The 10070-nt window shown below is 41.8% G+C and overlaps 1 protein-coding gene across 1 annotated transcript in view; it reads right to left on the bottom strand.

Moving 5' to 3' along the window:
* Positions 1–2067: 2067 nt before the first annotated feature.
* The window catches only part of COMMD8 (COMM domain containing 8), a 15116-nt gene continuing 7113 nt past the window's right edge, over positions 2068–10070 (bottom strand). Inside the window, exons 4-5 of the mRNA XM_024211699.1 lie at positions 6810–6965; positions 2068–2738 (exon numbers count right to left, since the gene is read on the bottom strand). Coding sequence (XP_024067467.1) covers positions 2718–2738; positions 6810–6965 — 177 coding nt within the window. The 3' untranslated portion in view covers positions 2068–2717. The remainder of the gene's footprint in view (positions 2739–6809; positions 6966–10070) is intronic.

The following is a 10070-nucleotide window of genomic DNA, read 5'->3' as shown; positions in this document are numbered from 1 at the left end:
TCTCCTGCAGCTCTTTACAGCATATAATATAAAAACACTGTGATTTAATTAACAACCAATCAGGATGCTTTAACTATATTATTAACCAATTGTAGTTGATAAAATAATACTTGGTCAGTCATTTTGCTGTGAGAATTTTTTTTATTTATTTATTTATATAATATATATATAATATATATATATATATATATATATAAAAATTAGTATTTCCCATGTCATACTGTTTAAATCTGAATATATAGTACTACAGTAAATGAAACAATGAAGTCACACTACTGTGGCTCTTTTGGGTAATACTAATCGCTAATGTGGCTCCTGAACCACAGAGGTCTGAGAATCACTGTAAACAACTGTAGTTACTAAATTGGATAAACATGACTGCATAATTTAGGTACATTTAAGTACATTTCTCCAGCCAAGTTACAAAACTGGTCTACAACCAATTAATATAAAAATAAACTTTGCCTACAATGACTAAATGCCTGACACAGAAATGAAATACTAAAGATATATTTTGGGGTTCTCTCTTCTCTGGTTAACCACTCAGTACCCCTTCCTTGGTCCCTTTACTATACATATATTCAGCAGGATGCTGGTCCATTACTAGGGCTCCTAGGTAGTACAAATAATATACAGTATTACTCGTCCAACATATAGTACAGACATGGAGGACTTCAGGGTTTGGAGGGATTTTACCCCATGATGGGTACTCTAGGTGGGAAACACTATCCTGAATATTCCTTCCATAACTTCCCAACAATCCTGGGGCGTCAATTCTGCACACTAGTGATCAAAGGTGGCAGCCCTTAGGGCTACTGCCATGCTAGCCTAAACCAGTAAAATTTACATACACAAATCAATAATGGATTGCGTTAACCTGATAAGCAAACCTATTCACTCATTTCAACAATAGAAAGACAAAAACAAGGCTAAAAAAGCAATAATAGCCTGAATATCTTTGAGCAAGCAACAAAATTGCTATATTTCAATCAGAAAAATCCAGTGCATCTCTCTGCATCTAAAATAAATTGCTTGAAGTTACACATAACTATTCTATATGATATATGAAAGTTGTTTCTCTCTAATTCATTCCTACTGAAGATCCCATTACAATGATACAGTAAAATAAGAGTTCATTTGCAATTATCATTTCTGAAATTTTGTTATGTAGTACTCTGACCATAATATTAAATAGTGGTGGTTCATGGCTTTTTCATTAACTTGCCATATGCAAAACACAAAGTATTTACACATTCATTTAATTACAAATACTATTCACAGTGGAAAGAGAAAATTAAAATTCTATCTAAGGCAGAAAAATTGAAAATATTTAATATGAATTTGCATTTCAGTAATTAAGGTAATGTAAAGTGAATTCCTTCATATTACTGACTTAAAAGACACCTATATTTTATGCTGGCAGAGCTAATGTTTCCTTAGAGGGCCAGCTTCTTAAGTGATGCAAGTTGGCAAAGCTCCAATTGATTTATGCCAGGTGAGGATCTGGCCTACAGAATGTTGTAGTGGCTGACTGTTTTCTCTTGGAGATGTAAATCTGAACTCAGGTCTTGCTCCCACACAAGTCAATGGGAACCTCACTACTGAAATGAATGATAGTCTTGGGTCTTGTACCTCACAAATCACTATTATCTGGGTATGAAAGCAGGATCCTGCCCTTTACATCACTTCCGCATCCTCCTGCTGAAAGAGAGTCAAAAGAATTTATTTGTTAAAGGCAGATAACATGGTTTACTACAGTTCACTGCAAGAAAATGAATGCATAAATATTTTTTTTATTCTATTTAAATACAACTAAACATGTTTTGCTATTTAGACAAGCATGTAATTATTTGAATCAGACAGATTTCTGGTGTCAATAAATTCTCTTCAGAAATTCTGCATGTAGTCTAAATCCTGCCCCCAAACTCAGCAGGTGTGTAACACTCTCCCTGCAGAAAAATGGCTATATTGGGCTGGGAGCACTATTCTGACAGCCTGTGTACAGCATATACACTCAGACACACTTTGGAAATAGCTGACCTACTGTTCTGCAAAGCTATCACTTGATTTTTTTTTTGAGTCACACTTGTCAGTTGAAAGCCACGTGTTTCTTATTCAGAACTTTGACACTGGTCCAGTTTTCAGAGCAGATTCAAGACAATTATGTGAAACCCACAAGACACAGGTCGGAAGGTTCTGAATGTTTAAAGATTTTTTTAAATTTTCAAAAGCCATTATCTATGTAAAGCATCAACTGTTTATTACTTTGCTATTCACAAGTATCAAATATTTATGTTCCAGGACACAGGTGTGCTTACCCTTCCCAGGAAAGCAACTCAAACATGTTATGTAATAAGTTACTGTGAAGGCAAGATTTCTTATTCTGAACAAAAACAAGCTTATGTACATCTGCAAAATCTCCTCTCCAAAGTCAAACACAGCACTCAAATTTTTCATAAATGCTACTGTAGTCTTTCATAGGCCTATACAACTTTCAGCATTTTCTACAAGGCAACTGTGTTTTGGGTCTAGTGGACAGCAGGCTTTCGTTTTCCAGCAAATTTGTGATAAATCTTCTGGTCCACATCAGTATTGCTTGCTTAACTCAGTACTTTAATAGCATCATTACTTTCCCACTTTATAGAGTATATCTCCATTCTCTTTGCAGTCTCTTGTGGAACCATCACCAACAGATGTCACTGATAGTCAGAATCTCGTCATTTCAGCTGCAAAACGACCTTCAGAAAGAAATTGAAAGAAGAATGAGATTCAGCTACAATCAGGGCCAGAGTGACAGGCTCAAGAAGCCTGGACAATACCTTACAAACAGTCTTTGCAAATATGCCTGCAGGTTTCTGCCTCACACAGCAGACATGGGACACCATTCACAGAGTGAGTCCCTCCTCTCAATACATACAATCAAGTTTGAGAACTTTACCTTCTTTTCCCCTGCAACAGAGCGCCGAGCAAGCTGGCATCTGCTGAAGCCTGGGTTAAAGGAGCCCTGGCTGGGTAGCCCAGAATCTTGATGAGCAACTGCTCCTTTGGCTTCATTTGCAGGGAACTCGGGGTACCCAGAGGCCTCAAAGTTTTCCTGTGATCAGCTCTGAGAAGGCCCAAACAGGAACTGCTGCCAACTGCCTAGGAGACCACTCTACCAAGAAGGAACAGTTCCTGTAGGTAGCCACAGAGCTACTCCCAAAAGCAAAAGAAGGCTGTTGGCTACAGCAGGGCATATATATATATATATATTTTTTAAGAATATCAGGGTTGGAAGTGACCTTAGGAGATCATCTAGTCCAACCCCCTGCTCAAAGCAGGACCAATCCCCAGACAGATTTTTGCCCCAGATCCCTAAATGGCCCCCTCAAAGATTGAACTCACAACCCTGGGTTTAGCAGGCCAATGCTCAAACCACTGAACTATCCCTCCCCCCGAGGGAGGGAAGTGTCTGCTGCACCTGGGATGAAGATGACCAGCCCAATGACTAGCTGTCAGGTTGCTTGGTGGCCCAGTCCTCGTGCTACTACACTGAGATGTGCTCGTACCACTTTGAACTATGTACGACCACTTTTTTAAAAAACAGCACCATTACTGTTATACTTCTGCCTCATTTAGCATTTGATACTAAAAGCACTAAGAATTACTAGCCAGGATTTCCCAGTTGCCAAGCACTCTTGAAAAAACATTAGAAGTGTTAGCCTGCAAATTGCAGCCATGACACTAAGACATTATGGATAGATAACAGCAAATAGTTTGTCAGCTAAGTTTAAAAACAAAAAACAAAAAAACCTACCAAAACTTGATCTAAGAGATAAATAGCCAACGTCTAACTCTATATGCATCCGAAGAAGTGGGTTGTAGCCCACGAAAGCTTATGCTCTAATAAATTTGTTAGTCTCTAAGGTGCCACAAGTACTCCTGTTCTTTTAACGTCTAACTGGATCCTTCTACTTTATTCCATCATTTCTCCACTCATTCTACTGGGAGACAGAAGTTTGTAAACGGTCATTATTAGTAAATCAACTGATATTTAAAGCACGTACATTATTCATCAACAGCGCTAACAAACCACTGTACCTTATAAAGTGCCTTGAATAAATGCTGCAATTTGGTTGTGGATACCTCCAATCCATGTGATTACCATCAACCAATGTACAAGTCAGACAATACTTTGTCTTTCCCTATCACCACACCACTCCAAACATGTTTAAGTTACTTTCTTCCGTTTATTTTCTGCTTTCCATTGTCCAATTTGGAACTATTCCAGGGGATTTAGGTTCCATTAAAATTAAATTTTTCAATGTCAGATATACTGGCATTCTCAGTGTACAATTCCCTATCTGTTCTATTAGCCCACAGGAAATAAAGGATTGCTTGATCTAGATCAGCGGTGGGCAAACTACGGCCCATGAGCCGTTTTAAGCTGGCTCCTGAGCCGTACCAAGCGGCTCGGCCCCGCTCCGGCTGGGGCGCAGGGTCAGGGGCCGCACCACGCGGCTTGGCCCCACTCCAGGGGGCGCTGGGTCAGGGGTCACACCCCTGAGCCTCTCCCCACGCCCCAACACCCTGCCCGAGCCCTGATCTCCCTCGATCCCAGCCTGGAGCACCCTCCTGCACCACAAACCTCTCATCCCCAGCACCACCCCAGAGCCCACACCCCCAGCCAGAACCTGAACCCCTTCCTGCACCCCTGTCCCAGCCCTGATTGCCCTCCGAACAAGGGCTTTGAAGCGGAGCCTGGAGCAGCTCAGGAGCAGTGAAGCTGCAGGTTTTTGCCTGGAGCTGGAGCAGAGCCAGAGCACAACTCCAAAGCCCTGCTCTGAACCCCTCGGTCCCAGCCCAGAGCACCCTCTGGCACCCTAAACTCCTCATCCCCAGCCCTACCCCAGAGCCCACACCCTCTCCCGCACCCCAACCCCAATTTTGTGAGCATTCATGGCCCTCTATACAATTTCTATTCCCCGATGTGGCCCTCAGGCCAAAAAGTTTGCCCACCCCTGATCTAGATAAACCCATATAATGTGTCAACGAGTCTGTTTCCAGACACTGATGCTTTGTGAGGGTCAGGAGGAAATTCTGTCTTCAAATCATTCTGTATGTGACTTTCAGCTAAAACGCTGTTCTTTTCATATTCTTTTCTGCTTGTGTGACGTTATTGACATAAACTGGGACCATATAGATCATTGTTGCAACCAAGGTCCTGTAGTGGCACCCAAATCTTGTATAAAGGGGGTCAAATGGGGTGTCTAATACAAGGTTATGGTTTACTGGTTATGATTATGCTGTCTATATGTGTATATCAGTTTTGTAGTTATGAATATTGGCTCTATATTGTCTGTATGGCAAACTTATGCGATGCTTCTGGGTGACATCCCAGACAAGCTGGGATTAGCTCTGCCTAGCCTGCTTGATGGCCCATTAAGGACCATCAGCTATACAATGGACCCATTGAGAGAAGGCAAATATGCCTTCTGACTCAGCAAAGTATGCAGGAACTGGCCCATGTGACTCCAGGCTCCATTTTGCTGAAATTTTCCACAGTAAGAACAAAGAGGTGTTCTTACACCTGGAAAAGATTATATAAGGCTGATGCCTCATCTCCATTTTGTCTTCAATCCTGCTTCATACCTCTGGAAGGACTTTGCTACAAGCTGAAGCGTTGAACAAAGGACTGAGGACGCATCCCAGCGGGGGATGTATTCCAGAGACTTAATTTGAACCTGCAGTTTATTCTATCGCTGCTGCAAGCCTGAACCAAGAACTTTGCCATTGCTGGATGTAATTGATTCCATTTAACCAATTCTAACTCTCTTCTCTATCTTTTTTCTTTTATCAATAAACCTTTAGATTTTAGATTCTAAGGGATTGGCAACAGCGTGATTTGTGGGTAAGATCTGATTTGTATATTGACCTGGGTCTGGGGCTTGGTCCTCTGGGATCGGGAGAACCTATTTTTCTTTTATTGGGGTATTGGTTTTCATAACAATTTGTCCCCACAACGAGTGGCACTGGTGGTGATACTGGGAAACTGGAGTGTCTAAGGAAATTGCTTGTGAGACTTGTGGTTAGCCAGTGGGGTGAGACCGAAGTCCTCTTAGTCTGGCTGGTTTGGTTTGCCTTAGAGGTGGAAAAACCCCAGGCTTGGGCTGTAACTGCCCTGTTTAAGCAGTTTGTCCTGAGTTGGTACTCTCAGTTGGGTCCCGCCAGAACCGCTTTGTCACAGCTTGCTACAACTTTCAGGACAGTTTGATCCTGATCTCAGCTGTCTATTGTGCTTGCTGCATTCCTGCCCCTGTAGAAGGAATGGGAACCTTTGAAATGGAACTTTTTCTAATGTACAGCATCAAGAACATTTTGTTGTTAGGTAGCAATATCCAGAGCTCTGTCTTGCTATACAGAACCAGACAGGCTAACCATGGTAACCAAACACTATGAAACAAAACTATAAAAAAATATAAGAGGGGCATGCAAAATTTTGGGCCTACGCCACAGAATTCCAAGCAGGGGTAGAGCAGCAGAGGAAGAAAGTTTGATAAAAATTAACTAGTGCTAATGACAAAAAAAATGTTAACTGTTCATTAGAGGAAGAGATGATTTTTATAAAACTGTGCCAGAGATAAACAAAGACTGCTAAAGATAAACATAAACTTAAATACAGTAATAAGCTCTAACTCCACAGAAGCATGTTCCACTACCAAGTCACTTCCTATAAAGTCGTCCTATAAGAACAGGAATACAGTAAACTAAAATGATTGTAGTACTTAGGACCTAATTAAGAAAGGATGTAATAAGTCAGTAATAAATACCTTATTAGCTGCTTCCAGTGCATGTATTAGGTTCTGCAGTTCTTCCTTATTCATTTCTACAGAGACTGGCTTAATTTCACCATTTTCTTTCACATCCAGATCAAGATTGAGAAGTGGCATTTGCAGCATGGAGATTTTATCACTGGAGAGAGCAAGCTGTACATGATGAATTAAAAGTCATTTAAAATAGAGCCATTAAATGTTATATGTCCACCAGGCCACCACATCTACACTTTATCTTGAAAGGGCACTGTCAGGATTAGTGTTAAGTATAGGTAGCAGCACTGAACCATGTGTTTTGAAATCATTCCTCAAAACTTGGGTTGCATGAACTTTGCAATCAGATTTTAAAGCAGATTACATTTTGGACCTGCCAACACTTAAACAGTTTCTTGCTTATTTAGTTTTTCAAATAATCCTGCATGCAAGTTATACAATGGAATGGAATTGAAATATGCATCCAACAAGGGCCAGGATTAGATAAAAAGGGCAAATCTGCTGAGAGAGAGAGAGCCATGAAAGACTATAAAGGTAAAAGAGATGACAGTAGGCCTGACTGAACAGTATTTACAACTTACGCAATTACTCTGGTACTTGTTGAATAAGTACCAGAGTCAAAGTACCAGAAAAGAACGGAGGGATATGATAGAGATCTATAAAACCATGACTGATGTGGAGAAAGTAAACAAGGAAGTGTTATTTACTCTGTCTCATGACACAAGAACTTGGGTCACCAAAAGAAATTACAGTAAAAATTGTGTTATCCGACACTTTACCAACCAGAAAGCTCTAGAAACCAGCATTTCTGATATCCATTAAAAGTCTAGTTGGCGCGGGGCCGGCAGACTCCCTACCTGGCTCCGCATGGCTCTCCGGAAGCGGCGACACGTCCCTGCTGCTCCTAGGCAGAGGAACAGCCATGGGGGCTCTGTGCAATGCCTCCGCCTTGAGTGCTGGCTCTGCAACTCCCATTGGCCAGGAACTGCGGCCAATGGGAGCTGCGGGGGCAGCGCCTGCGGGTGGAGGCAGTGCGCTGAGCCACCTGGCCACACTTCCGCCTACGAGCAGCAGGGACATGTCACCGCCTGTGGGGAGACACCCAAGGTAAGCGCTACCTGGATCCAGCATCCTGAAACTCCTCCCGCGCCCCAACCCCTGCCCCAAGCCCCCTCCTGCACTCAAACTCCCTCCCAGAGCCTGCGCCCCAACCCCTCCCGCACCACAACCCCCAGCCCTGAGCCTCCTCCCGCATCCAAACTACCTCCCTCCATTGGTAAGTATAACTCTTAGTTAACCAGAATTTTTGACTTACCAGCACCCCCCATTCCCACAACATACCGAATAACAAAGCTTTTACTGTAATAGGAAGCAGGTTTAAAACAAACAGAAGGAAATATTTCATCACATAATGTACAGTTAAGCTGTGGAACTCTTTGCCAGAGGATATTGTGAAGGCCAGGTCTATAACAGGTTTGAAAAAAGAACTAGATAAGTTCATGGAGGATAGGTCCATCAATGGCTATTAGCCAGGATGGGCAGGGATGCAAAACCATGCTCTGAAGAGTCCCTAGCCTCTGTTTGCCAGAAGCTGGGAGTAGACGACAGGGGATGGATCACTCAACGATTACCTGTTCTGTTCATACCTTCTGAAGCACCTGGCATTAGCCACTGTCAGAAGACAAAATACTGGGCTAGATGGACCACTGGTCTGACTTAGTATGGCCAGTCTTATATTCTTAAGTGGTTTTTTGCACTTTCCAGCCAACTCTGCAGCTGATCAAATACTATTTAACAAATATACAATTTTACAAATACTGGTAAAATTGGTCAAATGGCATGTCAATGTTTTTCTACTATTTAAATCAGCCCTAGTAAAAGTTATTTTTTTTTAAATGTAATAGAAAGTTTACTGATAATTTTGCAACTAAATACAGTACACAGCTCTATTCCTTTAAATTGCAGGGTGTGAAGTGGTGCAGGTATTTTTCACATTGGCTAGCAAATACTGAATACATTTTTCCATTCACTTGGCAGTATTATCATATACCAGATACAGAGAGGCTGTGACTTGATTTTGGTCCTGTACAACTATGGGAAGGCAGCTGGTTCTATATAACTATTACAGCAGCATTTCCCCAAAGGAGAGTTTCTGATTTTAATAAATTGCACAGGTGACTAATGGGAATAAAGGATAACGCAAAAAGTGAGCCACAAAGGAAGAAATGGACAGCTGTGAATTAGTTCAGATGTTATATTAATTCAGAATTAATTCTTAGCCAGAAATTAAAAAAAAAAAAAAAAAAAAACTTAATAGGAGAAAGTAACAAGAAACTGCAGGCAGCAACTGGGTGTTTTTATAGGTCTGGTTTATAATCTTGTCAACAGTAAATTCAGTCAGTGAGACAGATCAGTACTTAACAGGCAGCTCATCTGAAGCACAACATGATGTTATGCTATCAGCTCCTGCAAAATCTGGTCCAGTCAAAAACTGACTTGGAGTTCAAAATCATTTTTCAGCAAAAAATATCTACAGTGCTTGTTAGGACAAAAAGCTAGTCTGTTATTTAACAACTAACAAGGACAGATAAACATAAGCAACATTATCAGGATTATTTCTATAATGCACTTCTGGCAGATTAAAATGTTTATGCAAAAGAGTACTTCTACTATAGGCAGATGTTCTTCCAACTTTGGGCAGCACCGTTCTCTTTAGTAAAATAAATCTAAATACAACTGATGTCAATCTATCCCTTAAATGTACATACATTTAGTCATGATCTAGAGCAGGCCTGCACAACTCGTAAAGTGGCGAGGGCCATCTTATTCCAAAGAAAATAGCTGAGGGCTGAAACCCCCTGGCCCCACCGAACCCCCCCCCCAGCACCGCCGAACCCCCCAGGCCCCTGAAACACAACACTCCCCCCAGCACCACCCAGCCCCCCCGAAACACTCCCCCCAGCGCCGGCCACCCCGCGGAAACAAACCCTCCTTCCCAGCGCCGCCCCACCAAAACAGCAGTATTGAACCTTTGTAATATGTTATAGCGGGCTCCTAAGGTAGTATAATTAAGGTAAAAGAAAAATGTCTTTTTGCAAGAAGTAGAATAAGATCTTCCCCCCACTTTGTAATCAATTGCCCTGTTGAATGAATGAAGTGTGAACGAGGAAGGCGTGGAAAGCAGGCACCTCCAGACAGCTGCAACCCTTGGAGAGGGGATGGGAGCCAGACAAGATCAGTAGACGAGGTCAGCCACCAACTCAC

This window comes from Terrapene carolina, unplaced genomic scaffold (genome assembly GCF_002925995.2).
Source record: "Terrapene carolina triunguis isolate 2854851 unplaced genomic scaffold, T_m_triunguis-2.0 Scaffold66, whole genome shotgun sequence".
NCBI classification, from domain to species: Eukaryota; Metazoa; Chordata; order Testudines; family Emydidae; genus Terrapene; species Terrapene triunguis.
This window is presented reverse-complemented; position numbering and strand designations above follow the sequence as displayed.